Below are 22,500 nucleotides of genomic sequence, written 5' to 3'. Positions count from 1 at the left end.
GTTCAGGCATTTCCATTAACAGATCAAGTTTATTAGAGAAAGAGTCAAATCCAACATAAAGTGACCAAACCACAAATTGACAATGAATAGTATCCGGATACACTCAAAATACATTCAAAATAAAAATAATAAAAGTGACAACTACCCGATGGTGACTAAGAAAACTATGTTGTTAAATACTAACAGAGGTGGTACTTTAAAAATAAACCCAACAAATATTTTCGAAAAGTTATGTGTCCAAAAAGAGAAAAAAAGATAAATGAAAACAAACAAAAAGTAATTTGCGAATTAACCTAACTTGCACTTCAAATTAAAAATAAGGAAAATAGCTAGGTCAGTCAAATTTTAAAAAACTGATTTACCTAATACCATATTGAATTTGAAAGCTTTGCTTTGGATTTCAATTAATAATGAATTGTGACGGGTTGTAATGTAAATTCTGGGAAGACTGATCACCTTTTCTGATTGTAAAAGCAATTTGTTCTCACACATTTTTTTTCCTGAAATCCTGGTTAATGATTGCAATATATATATATATATATATATGTTTTTTTTTCTTCTTTGAAAATTGAACTTTGAATTAAACCTTACTAAAACTAACTTACTTCTTTTTCTTTTGGGAGTAAAAATAAGAATTCTGGTCTTTTAGTGAAAAGTGGTTACTAATTGGATACATTTCCCTAAAGTTTTTTCAAAAAAATGTTTAAAGAAATAAACTAAAGCATATTTAAAAAAAATTTGTTTTTACGATTTATTGCACAAAATTGTTTCAAAAATTTTACTCCTGTTGGGCAAAAGGGTTTAATATCTTTCGCATAATCTTTAAATAATCTTTTCTTAAACTATATATTTAATAAGATTATTCTAATATTATAGTTAGAAGCGTATTTATTGGAGTAGTAAATAATTCGTGTTAAACTCTTTGTGAGTCAAAAATTTTGTTGATATTTTCTCCAATAGTTATCGATTGAAAATTCTAATTGGTTATGGTTATATGTAATCGAAAAATGATTGGAAAATTGCAACCATTTTACTCTTAAGGGACAAAAGGATTAGTTGAGTTTAGTATAATTAAATAATATTTTCTCTTAATATCAAACGCGCTTTTTCTAGTATTATAATTAAAAGTGCATTTTTATAAAAAAAATGTACTTAAATCGTTCGTTAATTATTTTTTATGAATCGAAATCATTTCGTTGATCTTTACACTCGAAGAAATTTTTATATTAATTGAAAAAGCTCATTAGTGAAGACTGTTGTGAAAAAAATGTTTCAAAAAATGTCGCAATTTTACTTCTAAACGACAAAAAAGTTAGTTAAATTTAGCATCATTAATTTACTTTTTAATAAAAAATATTGAATACACTTTTTCTAGCTTTATAATTGAAAGAGTATTTTTATTAAAACATTTCAATCAAACATTTTAATCAAACCCTAATTACCTTTTGTAAATCGAAACCACATCGTTGAAGTTTGATGCGGTAGCTATTTTTGTACTGATTTAAAAGATAATTACTTAAAGCGTGAGTAATTTTCTCCTTTATTTCAATTGACTGTGAACTTCTATAAAATAGTTATTTAAAAGTATGAATATTGGTGTTGCTTTACCTCATTATCGTGTAAAAGTGTAGTACCAACTATCAAAAACATAATGAATCATAAATAAAAATAATAAAGGTCTGAAAAAATCTTTAGATTTATCCGTCTTAGATTTTTAAACCCTGAGTCAAAAACTCAAAAGTTTTTCCGTAATCTTATAAAAAATATTAAAGCTTTATAATCAATAAAAAAATCAATGTCTTTACATTTATTATAATCATTAGAAAAAACGATTTAAAAAATCATCTAAATTATTCTAAGGAAATGTTCTTAGCTGGTCCTTTCTGGGGAATATTTTTTTCTGTTCCTTGAGATCTTTTTTAAACAGATTTTAGATATTTTCGTATAGCAGATTTCAAATCTGCAATCAGTCTCACTCTGACAGCTACTGTGTTTTTAAAATGAGAATTTTAGTCTATTTTTATCGAAATGCAAATGTTAAAAAACGTTACATATATAACAGGAGGTTCACATAAATGTTGTGTCAAACTTCTAAGGAAGTTAGGGTTTATCATTAGGAGTAAAACTACATAGGAACCTATGCCCGGATATATCGTCATACTCCGCTAGGGTAACGATTCACTTTCATGAACTGTTTCTACGTGTGCTTCTGAACAGGTCATATTATTTTTCATATTTTATAACCGTCATTGTTAAACAGCCGACTCAATTTTTTGTCTTTACGACTACCAATTTTCAACTCCGCAGCTTTGAACCCTATCCAGAAGACGTAGGAACTCCTGGATCAAGTGATGGGAGAACTTTTTGAAGGACATTTTGATGGAGCTAATCCGCATTTAAGTTACATGGAAGGGGAATGGTGAAAAACTCTCATTGTTAGCCTGGCGGCAAGGGGACTCTAACTCATGATCCGTTTACCACTGAGGATATTTTACGTCAGCACTATGGTCGTTACCAGCCGGTATCTGTATCTACCAGCCACTACTGGCATTCGATTGCGATTCGCCTCATTGGAAGGCGAACGCTGTATCCCATGAGCCATTACGGCTCTGAACAGGTCCTAAGAGGGAAGATCCTTTAATTGCGTACGAAAACATTTTCGTGCATGGGTTAATATGTAGTTTGAATCATCATGATGTGCCCTAGCACCCCTAGAAGTTTGTCGCAACATGTATGCGACCTTCTGTTTTATATACGCTTTTAAGCATTTGCCTTTCGTCAAAAAATAGACTAAAAATATTATTTTATGAAAACAGCTTTCGGTGCAAAAATAATTTCAGATTTGAAATCCAGATCAGAGTTGATCAAATTTCAGATCATAGTTGAATGTATCCGAAATAGGTAAAATCAAGTATTTGTATAATTGTAACAAAAAATTGCTCTTCAGTGTTGTCTGTGCATGGATTTACCTATTCGTTGATCATTTTTGAGAGATTTTGCTATTTTTTTTAACAGCTGAGATCATTTTCTTGCCTGTTTCTTTTAAATGGCATTATTTTTTTAAATATTTATTTTCTTAAGTTAATGGTTGCAGCTTTATTTATAGTCTCAGCAGTTCTACAACACTAGATGAATGAATCTTAAGACATGCATGGATTTTAGTTATTTCTAAGTAGAGCAAACATTAATAGAAATTTAATTTATACATTCCTTTTGCTACTTCCTGCAATATGATCGAGATGGTATCGAAACCAAACACCTCGAACTTGATAATCACATTGACTAGCATCATAACAGTCAAGTTTATTCAGTTTAATTAAAAACCGAAGGTCTCTCCACAACTGATTCACTCAGTTTCCAAAGTCAATACAATAATTCCAATTAACAATCCAACTTACCGTTCGGAAAGTGAAGGAAAATATAGAGCATAAGATGATAAGTTATCTAGATATCGATAACTATCCTATGGGGAGTTTGGTGCCTTCCGGCGCCATTTGACTATCGGGAGCTATTATTATCCTTTATTAATTTGAATAAGATTCTCGCCTTTTATTGATTTTTGCCCTGAGGGTGATGACGTTATTTATGATGTTAAAGGCGCTCTCCTTATCAGGAGTCACATCTTTATTGGATTTGCTACAAGGAGGGGGGGGGGGCTCGATTAATGAATTATTAGAAATGGCTGCTGGTGTGGGCCAGTGTCTAATGAGCGTAAGACTCGCTCCCAGCTTTCAACAGACTTAAGAGAATTGAATTAGTAGTTCCAAGATTAAGACTTGCTTAATTAGAGCTTTGCTGCTTAGCATATGTGAAGCTCGCCAAAAATTTCGTCATTAGTAATAGGATTATGTAATGTTTAACGTTTTCCGCAAAGTTCACAGTTGCCTTTGAAAGCTTATTACTTAATTAGATCGAACAAAACATAATTTGCGTTGAATGAAGAATTTTATTATTTTTCTAATGTAAATAAACGTATATAAACATATATGATAGGAAATAATTAAAAAAGCGAAAAGTAGTTAACTAATGGTAGTTAACTGACTAAGTCAGTATACCAGCAGTAAAGCAGCTTATGTATTAGAGCACAGAAAAAAAATTATGGTAGGAACAACAAGAATATGGTAGAATTTACCGTGTTTCTGTCTTTATGGGAACATCAAAAAGTTAGGAAATTTTTACTGATTTTGGTTAAATTAACCATAAAATGTAGAGCAATAGTAAATGATAAAATTCAGTAAATGTGGTAAAATTCGGTAAGCGTCATGAATGATATCTTAGAGCATGATACATTATGATATCTTAGAGTAGTGTTTTCCAAATTTATGACTTTTGTGTACCCTTTCTAAATTTTTCGTAACGTTGTGTACCACTAATAAGAAAATTAATGCACTTTTTACTACAAAAAAATTGCACAAAAGCTATAAATCACAACTGGCTGTTGACACCACTAATTATTAACTGTTAACTCTGCAAAAAATAGCAAACAGAAAAAAACGTAATCGTAAATTTTCACGGCTAGCTTTGTTTTTAAATAAAATTTCGTGATATTTTCGTTTGTTGCAATATATTTCACATAAGAACACGTACCCCCGCTAAAAAATTTCCGTACCCCTGGGGTACGCGTACCTCACTTTGGGAAACACTGTCTTAGAGCACGGCATAAAAACAATTTATTCGGTTAAATTTGCTTTACAATTTCGTTTTTTTTACAAAATGAAAATTTTTTTAAAAATTTTTGGTAAAATTTTGGTTTTGGTAAATTTTTGGTTTTGGTAAAAAGAACTATAATTTAAAAACCAGAATTTTTGATAAACCGTAACAATATGAGCGTAAATATTACCCAATAAATTATTTATTACCCAACAAAATATGGTTTTATGATTAAAATTATGGTTCTTTTACAAGGAATGTTATTATCATTCTATACGGTAATTTTACCAGAACTTTTTTTTCATGTGGAAAGTAATGTTTCTTTTTTTGCATTAAATTCCATCTGGAATATTTTTGTTTAGTGTTTAATTTTAAACATTAATATAACCACCCTTGCTATCAACAACGTTTTGCTATCTAATAGGCGAATTTTTAATGCCATATCAACAAAAATCAAATAGGTTTTGAGCGAAATGTAAGAAGAGAAAAAAAAATACAATTTGTGCAACTTATAATAATAAGTAACGATATTAGGAGATAGAATTTTAAACATATTCTAATTAATTTTTTTTCTTCATTTTTTTTAAATATTTTAAAATTTAAATGACTATTCCTTCGAAAAAATCTGCAAAATCTGTTAATACATCAAATAATTTCAAAATGTTATTATAAGAGTACTATAAGAATGCTTGTTCGAGAAAGGATATTTAAAAAAACAGAGAAAAGATAACGTGTAAATGTATTTATCATTATAAAAATTTCGACTGTCATTGTAAAAGCAAATTTAATTATTCTGCCTCCATTACTTCCTACGCAACTCCATGAAACTTGGGAGTTTTTATAGTTATTCTATAAATTATGAGTTTGCATGTAACTTAATTATTTTGCTATTAACTATAAGGAAACTTAAAAGAAATCTATCTTTAAAAATAATAATATTTTGTAGAGTCCACTCCCTTCACCAACCCCCAAAATTCCTTTCTAATTCATCATTGTATTTTCCCTCTAACCTTTAATATTTTTTTCACAAAAACGCAGAATAATTTGTTTTTAAACTATTCAGTTATTGTAGCTTTACGTAAGAATATTTTCTTAATAGGTTAATCAAAACTAAATAAACGAATACCCTGACTTGAAAAATAAACATGTGTACTTGAAAAAAAATTAACGTAATTAACATCGATTGTATAATTTAATAACAATATATAAACGGGAAGTAATTTTACTCGCTGATGAGACTTCTATAAAAATTCGAACAGAAACGTTTTTTTTTTATTACTCTTTATTAAGCCTTTTCATTTTTGAAAATTTCAATATAAATGCTAAAATTTATATCTGGCAATGGCATGTAATCTCTTTTCTACTCCCCTGTCTTTTTTGCTACTTTTAACTGACATTCAACACTGTTAGAAATTTCTCGGAAAAAATGGGTAAATAACAATTTATTGAATGGTTATTTTACCATATTTAATTAAAACAGTCAAATAACCGTAAATAAAATGGTAGTCAAACTGTTGAATTTGAGGAAAACTGTTTATTAACTGCTTTCACCTAATACGGTATAGCAACCAGAATTTTGATACACCAACTAAAACGACCTAATGAAGTTACTTAGTTGTTTGCAAAAGCTTACATATCATAGCCGAGCGGGTTTATCTGTCAATCTCATGGCTGGCAGAACTTGAGTTCGAGTCCTAGTGTTGATATCACAATATTTCCTCCATTCTCTTCAACACATGAAGAATTTCCAGTGTCCGGCATAATGCCTATTACCTTACGAAAAGCCGAGCTCCTATGTCTAATTACATAGTTAATTCGTTTTTTTACGTTTTTGAAAAATGCTAGTTGTAAATGGTAAAGAAACCGTATAGTTTTGTATTCATGGTTTTATAACTATACTTTTTGTAAATGGTTTCAAAACCATAAAGGAAAAAAAATTTCTTTACCGTAAACTTAACGGTTAAACGGATGGACAGACAGCTGCCAGTTATTTTACCATAACTTTAGAATGAAAATTTTAGCAGTGCAGCGCTAGCTTACAGAATAAAGTTCTCATGAAGAAAAAATAAATTCGCGACAACCTCAATGGAAGGCTAACGTTCTATACTTTGAGCCACCACTGCTCTCATGAAAATATTTAGCATTATTCATGATATATCCTTACAGTATATTTTTTAGATCGTTATCGAGATAATTAAGGAATATCGATATTTCACGATATATCGTCTAGCTCTTTTTGGCAGTGCTTGCTGAACTACTAGCTTCAAGGCCTGGTTTCTTAAGGCCTGGTTTCTTAGGACAGGACGCCGTCAGTTGGAAATCAGCGCTAACCTCTGATTGGTCCATTTGTGAGTTTGATAGTATACGTCATCGTACGCTCATCTTGAACTACAATTACCGTCCAACTCAACTGGAGTTGTATTACAACGTGGCGTTAACCACAGAAGCAATGGCGGACAACATCCAACAGCACATTGATATCAGCCAAGATTTTGATTTTGACATTAAACATAGCTTCTTCATTAAACATAGCACTCTTCATTTAGCTCAGCTATAATGTTTTTTTTTCTTGGACAAAGTCATTATTTGTTCTCTAAAACACTGGTCGACAATAACAAAATCAATACAAATTCAAAATAAATATTTGTTTACGTTATTAACGCATGTGCAATGAGAGATAATGTCTGCGTTGGACCAACTGCTCACGCTGAGCTAACAAAAAAGTATTTTTTTTGGCGTCAGCTCTACGTCAACTTTCCGCTGACGCCCAGATAAGGCGCTAGTTCTAAGAAACCAGGCCTTGAGCTAACAAGGCCTTGAGCGTCAGCGGGACGTTGACGTCACGCCGACGCCCAGATAAGGCGCTTGTTTTAAGAAACCAGACGTTTAGGAAAGGTTATCAAGGTTAATAACGAAGCGTGGCACTAAAAAAACATAATTTCTTTAAAACCATTATGATAGCAAAAAAATAAAAGTATTACAAAAAATAAAAATATAAGCATTATATAAATAAAATAAAAATACATAAATATATAAATAAAAGTATATTAACTGAAATTTGGTTTCTATGCTTGTTTAATGAAATAATCCTATCAAAATTATAAATCAATAATACCAAATGTGTAAACTTCAATTAACACTTTTAACTTATAAGACCTCAGGAAAATAAATTGGCGCATATTATTCGTTAATTGAATAATAAAAAGGTATTTTTCGTATTCCTCGTGACTTTCTGAAAGAAAAGCAAAGTTTAGATTTTTCGAAAGTTATTCATTATTTATTCATTGGGTATTAAGGCTTTTATTTTGCTTAAAAAATCGTAATTATTCTCATAATAGCCATAATTATTATTTACTTTTCACTTCAATAAGTAGCAAAATAGGCTGTATTTAATTTTTAAATTTTATAATCTGAATAACTGAGAAATCAAAAACGAAGAAAAGTAGTTTATTGAATGCATTTATCTTAACTGCATTTGTACTTATTTCTTCCATTTGCAAACTTTTATTAAAAAAACTTAAGTGGAAATTCACTTTTTTTTCATTTTTAAGAAAATAGAATTGTACGGTAACCTGCTTTTCATTTTTAGTCGCTTTAATTACTTTCCTCTTAAAGCGAACTACTTTCGTATTTGTTCGGGGCCCATTTAATTTATTCTTTAAAAGTGTTTTTCTTTAAAGAGTTTTCTCCCAAAGAAATTTCGAAATGAAGCCTCCAAGTTAAAATTACTTAGAATATTTCGAATTAAAAAAAGGTGCATTTAATGCATTTCGTATTTTTAAATCTTGAAAGCGAGAAATATTATTTCTCGTTAACTAAAAATATTCGATTAGTTATTTATGGGATTTTATAGAATGAAAAAGAAAATGTCTTCGCAATGGATAACCCAAGGAAGAATTGAATATTTCCTGATAGCTTAGTTTTGTTTTAAAAATAATCGAAAAAATGAAATTTAATTCAAGTAATCTTCGATAGGAAAATTTTTCGAAATAAAATATGAAATGTAAATATAAAAAAGAGAATTCGCAGCAAATTAAAATTTTTTTCTCGCTACATTGAATTTAAATATTTGTGAATTATTCATGAAGTTCTGAAAGAATATGTTTAGAAGAAACATAAAACTGTCCAACCAACTGCATAATTCATTTTCAAAAGAATGGGATGCGTTTGAAAATTTTCCGTTTGAAAGTTTTCAAATGTGATAAAGAAAATAAATTTTCTCGCCATGTATCTGTTAGTCAATGATACGGAAAAACGGTTTATGCAGATTCCACAAATACATAAAATATTGACTTAACAGAAATAGTGTTATTGTAATAAGCGCATCGCTTTTATCCATATTTTATCACTCAATATGCCAGCATTACATGCAAATATTTTGTGGCGATTATTGAGGCAGTTGAAGTAAAACTTTCTGCTATTAATATTATATTTTCTGCAGAAATAATATAAATTGTTTCTTTTGTTTCAGATTTTGCACAACAAATGATATAAATGTAACTTTTTTTGTTGTTCTATTCAATAAAATTTTAACTGAAAAAAGAATAATTTTTTTAGCAAAAGATTTTAAAAACGATAGAGTGGATAAATTTTTATTGCTTACAACTCAAGACGAAGTGAAGTGATTATGACCAACCATGTGATCTAAATCAGACTTAATTGGATACCTGTAAGTGACGTAACACGCGTGTGTTGAACTTGATTGGCTTTCAAATTGGTAAATGCCACTATTTATCAAAGATGACATCACTTGCAGGTATCCAATTATCAATTTCGAAACTTCGTTGGATGGAAGATATTAAAATATTATTTTTTAGTTGGGGGAGAAATAAAAGTTTTTTACGACAGTATTTTTTCATAAAAACTATAAGTGATAACTTACATTTTAGTTTGAGGTAAAAACATCAGAAAATAAATTAATAGCATTGTAATTAATATCCTAATTAAAACTTCAAGATTATAATTTACGATATTTTGTTTCATGAGTTAACAAAGAGCATTACACTATCAGGGTCAAGTTTGAACTATAAAATCTGTAGTTTTCATCCTAGTATCCGTCTCATTGCAAATACTAGTTCATAAATATTCTTCCACATCATTAGTTAAATCATTAAATCATCATTAGTTAGTTAAATTAGTTACTATAATATGGGTACTTTAAATCATGATACCGATACTTTGATCAATATTATCATGCAAATTTGAAGTTTTGAAAATGCATTACATTGAATCGTTTTTTCATTCAAGTTGCACTTTAAGACTAGCACTGCTATAGTTCAAATCCACGGTACAATATGATGCCTTCTTATGTAGTTTAACTTGATATCGTTCTTGCAGAATTTTTCTCCAATATAATGATACAACTAAATTAATAATTTTAACAGTTATGACTGGTATTATTTCATGTGAGAGTTTTGTAATAGTAAAGGATTGTCAATGTAGTATATAAAGATAATAAAACTTTGATGCATTTATAATTTTTATGATAGAAATTCAAGAGGAGGCTTTTTTCATATACTTGTTTTGACACAATTTATGATATACGAATTTTGATATTTCTCTTGCAGCGCTTAGAAGAACAAAACCAAAACAACTTAACAGTTGAAGAAATAAAAGAAAAACAGCAGAAGGCTGAAGAGAGGAGGATATCGGTAGGTTTTGACTGATCCTTATCCACTGTTTTTCCTTTTTTTTTTAATAAAGCTAATCGTTTTATTTTTAGACTAAGAAATTTATCAAGAACTTTTACGTTCTAACTCCAATGTTTATAAAAAAATCTGTGTCATATGAGGAAAAAGTATTCTTGTGACTTTACATTGTGTGAAATGCTCAAAAATAATTTTTCGAAAAACAATGAATTTATTTCGGATTTAACACAGTGATCGTTATGTTGGAAAAAGAAATAACGGTCCTCGTATTAAAATGAGCATTTGTGGTTTCGTTAATGTCTTATTAGGTTCACAGCGTATTAAATATCATCAATAGTATAGAATTCAATGAAATTTTCTGATATTAGAATTGAAGGATGGCTGTTTGTGATGTTAATGTACAGCGCACAGAAAAAGAAGAAAGCGAAACACTCTGAATAACTTTTAATCAAATAATCGGATTTTCATGTACTAGGTCTCAATCCTAATGGTTCGACAGGATGATCCTCAAATTTGTTAATAATTAGTGAAGACGATGTTTTAAATCACAAAATCAGATACACAAAAAGTATTTTCTCTGAATATATGACCTAGTATATGATGAGATATGGCGAAATACGCAACAAGTAAAATTAGCATTAAGGGGTCCAGACTTTCGACCGCTCTCCTGAGCAAACTATTGGGACCATATTTCCCCGATTAAAGCCATCCACTGTATTTTGGAGGGTTGAAAAAAGGTATGTTTATTCAGAGACAGTACGGGTTTGTATTTCGATATTTCGTAACTTGAAATATCGTCTGCATTCAATAATTAGCATATTTGAAGTTTGAAAGTCACCCATGGAACCATTTAGATTGAGTCCTAATACGTGAAAATCAGATCATTAGATCAATAGTTATTTAGAATAGTTCGCTGCTTAATTGAGCAAAAGTATTCGCATTATTTTATGGTGTTAGCTTATTGAACATACTATATTAGCATTTCAATTAAATAAATTAAAACTGGCTATCGAAATTTTTAATCTAAAACTGTTCAACGATAAAAAAAATAGAAGGTGTCTTGATAATATTCACAGAGAAGTATTAAAAAATTTACATTCTAACGGTAAAGAATGCCAAAAAGCAACATAATTTGTTTTAAAGCGCGAGATAGAAACGCTTTTTGCCCTGTAACATACGGAGTTCTATAACGGTAGCAAACTTAACTACTCGTTGGACAATAAGTATATCGTTTGCTTTTATTATTCTTACTTGAAATTATTTTTATTAATTTAGATTGAGATTTAGATTTTAGATTTTATTCATAAATTTATTCGTTTTATTTTGATTCTAAAAAAATGAGTGAATGTTTTTTCTTAAAGGATGTTGAGTGTTAATGAAGAAAAGATACATTTTTTAATACTCAAAGTAAATTACGATTTGATTTAAATTTTTTTTTTTGTTGTTCTTAAAGTTATTTCTATGATGAATGAAATATTTATTTATATTACATTAAATTTAAAAAGAAATAAACAAAAGACATGCAAAGAGACAGATTTAATTAATTTTAGAGTGTTCACTCAAATTTACAGCATAAATTAAACGCTTCCCATTAAAGTTGGTAGGGGCTCTGACATAATTAAAGCAAGAGAAATTTTGAAAAGTGTGGTGTTATTACATCTAAGTGTTGCGTCTTTAATGTCTCTACAATGAAATAATCATTATGTTGTTTTGTCTAAGTTTGATAGCAAAAATTGAAATTAAAGAAATATATGGAATATATAACATTGATACATTAAATTATATAGAATTGTAGCCTTACGTAGAACCGCTTGCACAAAATCCCATGATCCATTTTACTTTCTGAGCTAAAAATATTTTTTTAAATAAAATGAGACATTTATTTTTATATATTTCTTCGTGACAGAAATTACTTTATTGTAATTGTTTTAATATATTTCTTATAAAAAGTTTGTTCGAGTTTAAGTTAGAGTTTTCTTGCTTTTTACTGTTAGAGAAAATGATGCATTATTGCTAGAAAGTATTTCTAAAATGTGTATTAATATGTTTTTTATCTGTGAAAATTTAACTTCTCTGAAATATATTATTTTATTGCTTTTAATGTAATACACATAAAAGGAACGAAAGCTTAACAATTTTTTGAATGACTACAGAACTTGGAACGTAGAGCTTAGACTGTTATATAAAAATAGCTTTGAATTAGCTGTTTCAAAAATATCAAAATATATAGACACACATTATATATAATCAAGATTTTGTATTATCACACTTCAAGGTTAAAATATACAATATTCATATCAGCTATTGATTCCTTTTAACAGAGAGAGAGAGAGTATTTACATGCATGTTTGTTATTATTCATGTTGCTAAGATACAGTATAAGCTCTATCAATATATTTCAAAGGGATCGTTTTATACATCTAAAATGGAGGATAAAAGGAAATGGTAATTTACTTTTCTCGAAAAAAATAATTGAAGACTAAAACATTTATATATTATACAACTCAGACATTGCAACAAGAGCTTAGAAAAAAATTATAAGCTGAAAGCTTCATAGAGTTGTATTTTTGGATGACCTATAATAAATGTTATTATTCAATAATTTGCGTTGGTTATAATAGCTTAATTCTGAGGCCACGCGGTAGCGAGACAAAGAATTGGTCTATTTAATATTTTTGATGTTTTGAGTTCCGTAGACTGGAGTTATTTAGCCGAAAAGTCTGTACAGTTGTCAGTATATGTATTAAGAGGTCTCTTTCCTCCCGGTTGAAATCAACCGTAGAATGGGGGTAGACGCAGAAGAGAAATTTTATGTATGATTTAAATCTTCTTTATTTTATTTTCCAAAATAAACTGATGCTGGGCCTTTTCCTCACTCGGCAGTATGCTTCGAAGCTTGCGAATTGCTAGACCATTTTATATTGTGATATATTTTTTTCTACAATTCTTAAATCAGCATTTTCTTAAAAGATATTTAAGAAATATAGAGTTGTTCATTTTTAAATTTTTATAAGCATCTTTATTTTTGCTTAATTTGCGTTTTAAAAATTTTCAATATTATTCATATCCAGTTGTCCTCAGTTTAATTGGCCGGGATAGCCTGGCTGGCAGGGCACTGGACTCACGTTTGTGAGAACGGGAGTTCGAATCCAGCCGGCCAAAGACTTCCCCTGTAGTAAATGGTGAGTGGTGCACGCTAAATCTCTTGGGTCACAAAGTCCTCCATGCTTCCATAACAAATCATACATCTGGGGTACTGAATTGGAGATTGATCGTTTTCTGGTTCTGGTCAAAATTACGATCTGTGGACTAATGAATGGATATATGAATGGGTCCACCCTATTAACGGGTGTGACGTATGGGTGGGGCAGAAGTCGAATTCTCTAACATAGATAGCGCCACTGGAAAACAAGAACAATCGCAACCCCCTCTACCTTAATGGCTGACAAAAACAATAACAATATCAGTTTAAACAATAATATAGTGCTATAGATGTGATCGCCCACCCAAAGTTTGCTTAGAACGAAAAACATCAAGAAAAGGAAAATCAAAATTTTTATCTAAATCTAAGCAAACACACGTAGAAAAAATTCTATCCTGTTAAAACTACCGTACTTTAAGGTAGTGACATTTTTGGTAAAAAAAAACCATAATTCTGGATTAAAAAAAGCAAAATATATGGTATTTAAACCATACATTTGGTAATTTTTCTTTTCGTATGGTTACAGTTTACCGGGAATTCAGATATCTAAAATGTTGGCTTTTATTACCTGGCATATAGAAAGAAATATAAAACAGAAAGCAAATTCAACCGCAAAAATTTATTTCAATGCTAGACTCTAAGGTATCATGATAAAATTACCAAATTTTATCACATATTATAAAACCATATTTTACAATATTATATATTACTTTAAATACCTTTAATTACTATAAATACTTTTAATACGATATGGTATTTATTATTTCGTTCAGATATTGGAAGAGAAGAGCAGAATAGCTCGCCAAGCCCAAAAGATGTATACCAAAAATGGTGAAAAAGTTGATCATAATGAAGAAGAGAAAGAAAACCAGGCCAGCTGAATAATATTAAAAATGGTATGTAACAATTGTATTCTTTAAATAGACAATTGTAATTTCATAAATAATTTGAAGGAAAATTCAACGAATAGGAATAGATAGTGTGGGATATTAATTTTTGAAATAATTTGACTTTAAAAGTAGCTGGTCCATTGTGCATTGTTACATGATTAATAATATTAAAAGCGGTATGCAATTGTATTCTTTAAATAGACAATTGTAATTTCATAAATAATTCGAAGAAAAGTTTTACGAATATAGCATAGATAAAGTGGGATATTAATTTTTAGAATTATTTTACTTTGAAAGTAGTTGGTCAATTGAGAATTGTTGCAGGATTAATAATATTAAAAATGGTTTCGAACTATTGTATTTTTTAATAGACAATTGTAATTTCATAAACAATTTGAAGGAAAGTTCAGCGAATAAGCATAGATAAAGTGGGATATTAATTTTTGAAATAATTTGATTTCAAAAGTAGTTGGTCTATTATGAATTGTCGCAGGCCTAATAATATTAAAAACGATATATAACAATTGTATTCTTTAAATAGACAATTGTAATTTCATAAATAATTCGAAGAAAAGTTCAACGAATAGGAATAGATAGTGTGGGATATTAATTTTTGAAATAATTTGACTTTAAAAGTAGTTGGTCCATTGTGCATTGTTACATGATTAATAATATTAAAAGCGGTATGCAATTGTATTCTTTAAATAGACAATTGTAATTTCATAAATAATTCGAAGGAAACTTCAACGAATAAGCATAGATAAAGTGGGATATAGATTTTTGAAATAATTTTATTTTAAGAGTAGTTGATCTATTGTGAATTGTCACAGGCCTAATAATATTAAAAACGATATATAACAATTGTATTCTTTAAATAGACAATTGTAATTTCATAAATAATTCGAAGAAAAGTTCAACGAATAGGAACAGATAGTGTGGGATATTAATTTTTGAAATAATTTGACTTTAAAAGTAGTTGGTCCATTGTGCATTGTTACATGATTAATAATAATAAAAGCGGTATGCAATTGTATTCTTTAGATAGACAATTGTAATTTCATAAATAATTCAAAGAAAAGTTTTACGAATATAGCATAGATAAAATGGGATATTAATTTTTAGAATTATTTAACTTTAAAAGTAGTTGGTCAATTGAGAATTGTTGCAGGATTAATAATATTAAAAATGGTTTCGAACTATTGTATTTTTTAATAGACAATTGTAATTTCATAAATAATTTGAAGGAAAGTTCAACGAATAAGCATAGATAAAGTGGGATATTGATTTTTGAAATAATTTTATTTTAAGAGTAGTTCGTCTATGGTGAATTGTCACATGCTTAATAATAATAAAAACGGTATGCAACAATTGTATTCCTTAAATAGACAATTGTAATTTCATAAATAATTCGAAGAAAAATTCAGCAAATAAGCATACATAAAGTGGGATATTGATTTTTGAAATAATTTTATTTTAAAAGTAGTTGGTCCGTTGTGTATTGTCCCAGTCATCCATATTCGAACTAATAGGTGCTTTAAATCTAAATAAAAAATTGTTTCTCATTTTTACATAATCTCATTAATTACATTAGTAGTAGAAGAGCTATCTCGTCATTTATAAGTTTTTAAATATGTATTTAAATTAGCATATATTCTAAACAAAATTATTAGTAATTTTTTTAGTTAAAATGAAATTGTATTTGAAGTTATTTCCTTGTGTTTTTTCTATTTTAAATACATTATTAAAATGTATAATAGGTAAAAATTCATTATTTTTATAAATTTAGTGAAAACAGACTTGATTAGAAAATTTTATTTTTAAAAGCGTGAATTTAATACTTTAAGGAAAATAGGCTTGAGTAAAATAAAATTATTTTGACCTGTAAAATGATTCCACATTTAAGTAAAAAATTCCCCTTTAAAAGGTTATAATATTATTGTATGTACGGAGAAAAAAATTTTGGTGAAATTACCCTATGGTAATGATATTTCTGGTAAAATAAAAATCGTAGTTCTGACTAATAAAAACCAAAATGTATGGCATTGAATGCCATTCATTTGATAATTTTTCTGTTCATACGGTATCGGTTGTCCAGAAATTCTGTTCAACAAAATTGTCGATCTTATTACCTCACATTTAGAAAAAAAATACAAAACAGAAAAGTAAATTTTACCGCATTAACGGTTTTTATGCCATGCGCTAAGGTATTATGCTAAAATTACCAAATATAATCACAGATTATAAAACCATATTTTATCGTTGGTTTTACCAAAATCAATCCCAAGATGCTTCAGTAAATATTCTGAACTCTTTGGTGTTCCCATAGAACCAGAAACACGGTAAAGTTAATCATATTAAAGTAGTTACGACAATACTTTTTTGCTCAGTCTTGAATGCAAATTTAATTGAAAAATTTCATTCCTTACTGTGTCAAGAATAATTTTTTATTCCATATTTTTATCTCTTTTCAGATTCTACTGGAGGAACAAGAGCAACAAATAAAGTTGTAATTAAAATGTGTGTGATAAAGACATTTTTATGTGCCTTTAAATATTATTTAAGAACTGAACGAATGATAAACATAAAACAATGAACTTTGCCTTTCATTTATTTTGTATGACACGCAAAATATTTATATTTAGTATTCAGATGCTATCTGCTCACATGCTAGCATCAATATTCTTTATTGCTGTAGAATCACAAATTCTTGTAGAAAAAAATGTATATACACTTGTGAAATCTATAAAACGTTTGATGGATAATATGCTTTTTTATTTTATGTGTATTTAAAATGCTATTCACTGTAAAAAATCACACTAAAAAGCACTGGTATTATTTACCGTAAAATTAATTTTTTCTTGAATATGTTACGAAGCAAAAAATCCGATATGCTGTTGTTTTTACAATAATAATTGTCGTAAAATGACTATATCAATCGAATTAAATAAGTATTATTGTAAAAATTACAATATATTTTGCGGTGAAATAGATTTTACGGTAAAATGGATTTTATGGTAAAAATTGATTTTATTGTAAAATGGATTTTACGGATGATGCACCGAAAGTGGCGGCACTTTGTTCTGTAATTTGATCCGAAATTTTTTACAGTATAGTCTTTACGTGGAAATTGTTATTAAATGTTCTATTATGTCAAATGTTCTTAGAATTCATTACATTCATTTTCTCTATGAACTCAATAAGAAAAATTGAGAAACAGTTTGAGATTTTTATTAATACTGTGAAAATAGATTTTTATTTAATACTGAATTACATTAATCAGAAATTTTTAAAATTATTTCTTTTTTCAGATAATACAATGTAAAGATTGCTATTCCTTTCATGACAGTAAAATAATATTGTGTTAGATATGTAAAATTCTTGTGTTTAAAAATATTTTATTTTTATTTCTAAATAGCATTAATTAATGAAATTTTATGTGATTGATTTATTTGAATCAGTAAAAATTGATTTATAATCAACAAACAGTTTAAAAACTCATTTTTTCAATAATATACCAATTCTACGATAAATAATAATTTCTACGAAAATAATTTCTATGATTACCAATTTTATTTCGATTGTGTACTGAGTTTAAGATAAAATTTCAATCTTTGTCCCTTTTTATGCATATATTACTGGTAAACTAAGAATTGTCGGCATTGTATACAACACCGGGAAGTATAAATTATGTGAATTATTATATGCCTTATTTAGGTAATATAGAATAACAAATGCTTTTTATGCATAGTTTGATCTATGTTTTGACAGTTGTAAATCACAGAGAAAGAAAAAACACATTATCTTTTCCAATTTTTCCTTAAAATAAAATAAATAAATAAATAAAAACTGGGTTGAAGACCAAAGAAAAATATTTTTCTTTATTCAATCAAACAGATTTTTATAAAGCATAATTGGTTCCTTAAAGCCGAATTATTTGGCAATCATTAATAATATCCGATTAGAAAATTAAAGTACAAAATACTCGGCAATAGTTGTTTAATTTGAAAAACATAGTGTATGGAATACTGGCGGTTGGTGTAGTTTGAGCAATGGTCCCTTTACCTTAAAAGCATTAGCGTAAGGAATACCGGGCAATGGCTCGTCACCTTAAAATAACATCTATGTAGAAAATACCGGACAATATCGTAGACAATGTCGTATTTCATTCCAATAAATCTTATTACCAATTATAATAAATAGACATTATCAATTATAATACGTACAGTGTAGAATGCAGAATGTGTAAAATGGCAAATAATTTTATACTTTCAGTCATTCGGTGCTTTTCAGTCGATTTTCAGTTTCGAAGACAATGCCAGAATTCTCACTTTGCCTGTAACATACTTTATAAAAGTCTAAAAAAATTTAAGCAACTAACAAACTATGTTATGTATGTTTCGTAGATTTTTAGGTTTAGCACTGCAGATTCTTACTTTAGTATTGCAGAAGCTGTGTAATTTCATTTTCATACAAGCTCTGACACTAGAGAAGGTTCTTTTTCATAGAATCAAAACTATAGTGTGTTCCTTTTTTATCATTATTTGTGCATTTTTAACACCATTTAGTTGCTTAATTTATACATAGCACAACGTACACCTTATATTGATTTGGAGACATGTTTCATTTGCATTTTTTTTTCAATTTATTATTGAAGTAAAGCAATTAACCCTAAAAATTTTATAATAAAAATTAATTTTTATCTACTATCTATTTCTGTAGAACAATTTGTAATCACAAAATATTTTAATTAAAGTTTTATTCATGTTATTCATTCATGTCATAATTTTTTTCTTCATGTTATTCACATTCTATTGCTACAGAATTGCATGTAACACACAAGAACACTATGAAATGCCTCCTTGTAAATTTGAAGCAATTGTAGAACAACTTGTGGGTGTTTTAATATAAGTTAGTTCGTCACAAAAAAACCATAAAACTATTATAATAAAAACCATTTTCTTATTCAATCGTTATTTTTATTACAATGTCCCTAAGTTTTAAAATAAATTAAGATTCAAAATGTGAGGTTTTTAGGTAACAAATTATTCTAGAATAATGTTTTAGAATTTACGACTGCGGAACACATTTTTTGTTGCAATTCTGCCAATGCTTGAAATTACTTAATTCGAGTACGGGAGATTTCAAATCTGAGACAAGTTTTGCTCTTAAAGCTACATATTTTTTTAAAAGTCATTTTTAGACTATTTTTTGTCGAAAAAAAAGTTTAAGAATGTTATATGTAACAATTAGTCGCATAAATGTTCCTTCCAGAAGAATTAGGGCACATCATCAAGATTAAAATTGCATAGAAACCTGCGCCCCGGAAATGCCGTCGTGCTTGGCTAGGGGCGCTTCCCTTTGATGACCTGTTCCAAAGCACAAGAAGAAACAATTCATAAAAGGAAAGCGCGTTTAGCAGCGTATGACGACATTTCCGCGCATGAGTTTATATACAATTTTAATCCTGATGACGTGCCTTAATTCTACAAGAGGTTTTGTCGCACATTTATGCGATCTCCTGTTATATTTAACGTTTTAAAACTTGCACATTTTAATAAAAAATAGACTAAAAATATCTTTAAAAAAATCTGTACCTTGAGGAGTGAAATTAATTGCAGATTTGAAATCTGTGGTATGAAACTATCTATAATCTGCGATACGAAATCTGTTAAAAAAATCTAACGCAACTAAAAAAATTATCCTCCAGTACCCTGCATAATTTGAAATCAAATGTTGATATATTTCTCAAAGAATGCAAAATTTTTCTGCACTCTAACACAAAAAACAACAGCGTCATGAAGCTTTTTCACCAACCAATTTAGGAAATTTTTTTTATGAAAACCTTCATGCGTATTTGCAATTGATGTAAATTGCCATTTTCGTTCTTTATTTACAATATTTTTTTTCTTTAACTGGCGACAGTAAATTTTCATGTGGCTATATCTGCTGCATCTGAATCTATTTTTCAAACAGGGCTCCTGCGTTTGACATGAATTGGTATTTTCATCCCATTTCATGCGGTATTCATAAAAAATATTCTCTTGTTTAAAATAGATTTAGGCTATAAGTTGATTCGCAGATAAAATGCATAAATAAAAACCAAAAACTAATCTTTTTCAACATGTAAGATTTGATTCGTATTCAATTTAATTCATTTCTTGGAAGTCGTGTAAGAATCTTATTACATTTCGTTGATAAATAGAATTCATATAAAAAAAATCATTGGTAGAACAGGTTTTTTTCAGTGTCGCTGAAATTCAATTGACTGTTTATTTGTGTATTCCAAAACTTATTTTCGAACTCTATATCACAAAAGTTAAAACCTTTTTTTTTCCCATTTTGTGTCGAAGCTTCACGCATATCATCATTCATCGGGAGTATTGAGAATTATTTTTTTTTTGTTGATATTCCCGTTGAAAGTTTGAAAAGAAGATGAAAAATGTTTAAAATTCATGTTTGAGACTTTATATTTCTCAATGCAGAAAAGAATATTTATGAAATAGTTTTCAAAATTGAAAATATTTCATATTATTTAAATAATACTATATTTTAGGAGCGTTTTCATTGATATTACAAACTATATAAAGTCGTTTACAATATTTCAGCAGTTAAATAATAACAATAACTTCATACATAACATAGTTTCAGGTCTCATTAGAGTTGGTAGGAACACTAAACACTATAGAAAAGTAAACCATCACTATAACTTTTACTATAAACAGTTCCATTTGAAAAATTGTTTTCAAACTTCCTTTCATTAAAATAATGGATTTAATTGAAATAACTAACGCTTTTCATTCAAACAACTGATTTTTTTCGAAGAATATTATACTACAAACTATATAAAACTGCTTACAACAGTTAAATAAAACAAGATTTTGTTAAGTATAGTTTCAAGACTCATTAGAAATTGGTAGGAATACTAAACATTATAGAAAAGTAGACAATCACTATAACTGTTACTGTAAACAGTTAAATTTCCAAAAAGGTTTTCAAGCAGGTTTTCATTTAAATAATGTATTTATTTCAATAATTAACACTTTTCCTTATTTAAATAATTTAAACAATGGATAACTGTGATTATAAACAGTTCTATTTCCAAAAGGGTTTTCATTTTTTTTCTTTATATAAACAATTCAAATAATGGATTTTTTTCGAAAAAATTTCAGTTCCACACGAAGACTTAAAAAAAAGCGAAATAATATTGTTTATGATCTTGTAAACATGCAAATCGCAAAACGTTCTGAAGTTAAATAGTTTTAATATAAATTTGCTCGTATTGAGATTTGAAAACAGAATCATGTCATTCTTTACATAAAAAATATCTGCAATATCTTAGAATAAATGCGCAAACACTGGAACTCAAAAATTGCATTACTCGGCATGTCCGGGCATGTTTGTTTTTTCCTTCATGCCATGCTTCATCAGCTGCAATTTAAGATAAGTTTTTTTACACGAAAGAAAGTAGGCATGATGAAGGTCTTGCACTTGCTAGTAATGTCAAATACTTCTGATTACAATAGTTTGTTGTTGATAAAAATGAAGTTTATTAACTTCAACAAATGTTTATTCGAGCGAAGAAACTAATAAACAATGCAAAACAACCCATCAAAACTAATTTGTACTTAATACTTTTTCTTAATCAAACTTAAGGCTCATTTGTTCATAACACTAGTATATCTGATTTATACGAGATGTGATGTAATTATTGTCATTTTTATTAGCAGTTTAATAATAGATGCGTTTATATGCTTTTATAAATATGCATTCGAAAAATAATGTTTGGGCATTTAAAAGTTTCATTTGGGCTATTGGTTTTGGAATAATAATGTCAAACAGGGCATGAAAGAATTTTGAGATTTTTCGAGCTAAGGGGGGGGGATACGAGTTTTTAATTGCTGTTCTGTCCAACAAATGTTGAAATTCTTGAAAAACGCATTTTTATTTTGGTCGGATTTCAATTTTCACCATTTTCTAAAAATCGTTTTGAGCCAGTTAAAGAAGGAGGAAAATTATATTATTTTAAACAACTATAGATTGGTATTAATATGAAATGTTATTTTAACCGACAATGTTTCTATTTTGGAGATTAATAAGAAAAAAATCAGTT

The 22,500-nt window shown here is 28.4% G+C and overlaps 1 protein-coding gene across 2 annotated transcripts in view; it reads left to right on the top strand.

Moving 5' to 3' along the window:
• Positions 1-18,236, top strand: part of LOC107446920 (uncharacterized) — a 50,314-nt gene extending 32,078 nt beyond the window's left edge. Inside the window, exons 4-6 of one of the 2 annotated variants that reach the window (XM_016061698.3) lie at positions 10,218-10,301; positions 14,274-14,396; positions 16,862-18,236. In XM_016061698.3, coding sequence (XP_015917184.1) covers positions 10,218-10,301; positions 14,274-14,381 — 192 coding nt within the window. In that variant the 3' untranslated portion in view covers positions 14,382-14,396; positions 16,862-18,236. The remainder of the gene's footprint in view (positions 1-10,217; positions 10,302-14,273; positions 14,397-16,861) is intronic. The other variant, XM_016061699.3, reaches the window with a different exon arrangement.
• Positions 18,237-22,500: the final 4,264 nt, after the last annotated feature.

The sequence above is a fragment of the Parasteatoda tepidariorum genome, chromosome 5 (assembly GCF_043381705.1).
Source record: "Parasteatoda tepidariorum isolate YZ-2023 chromosome 5, CAS_Ptep_4.0, whole genome shotgun sequence".
Lineage (NCBI taxonomy): Eukaryota > Metazoa > Arthropoda > Arachnida > Araneae > Theridiidae > Parasteatoda > Parasteatoda tepidariorum.
This window is presented reverse-complemented; position numbering and strand designations above follow the sequence as displayed.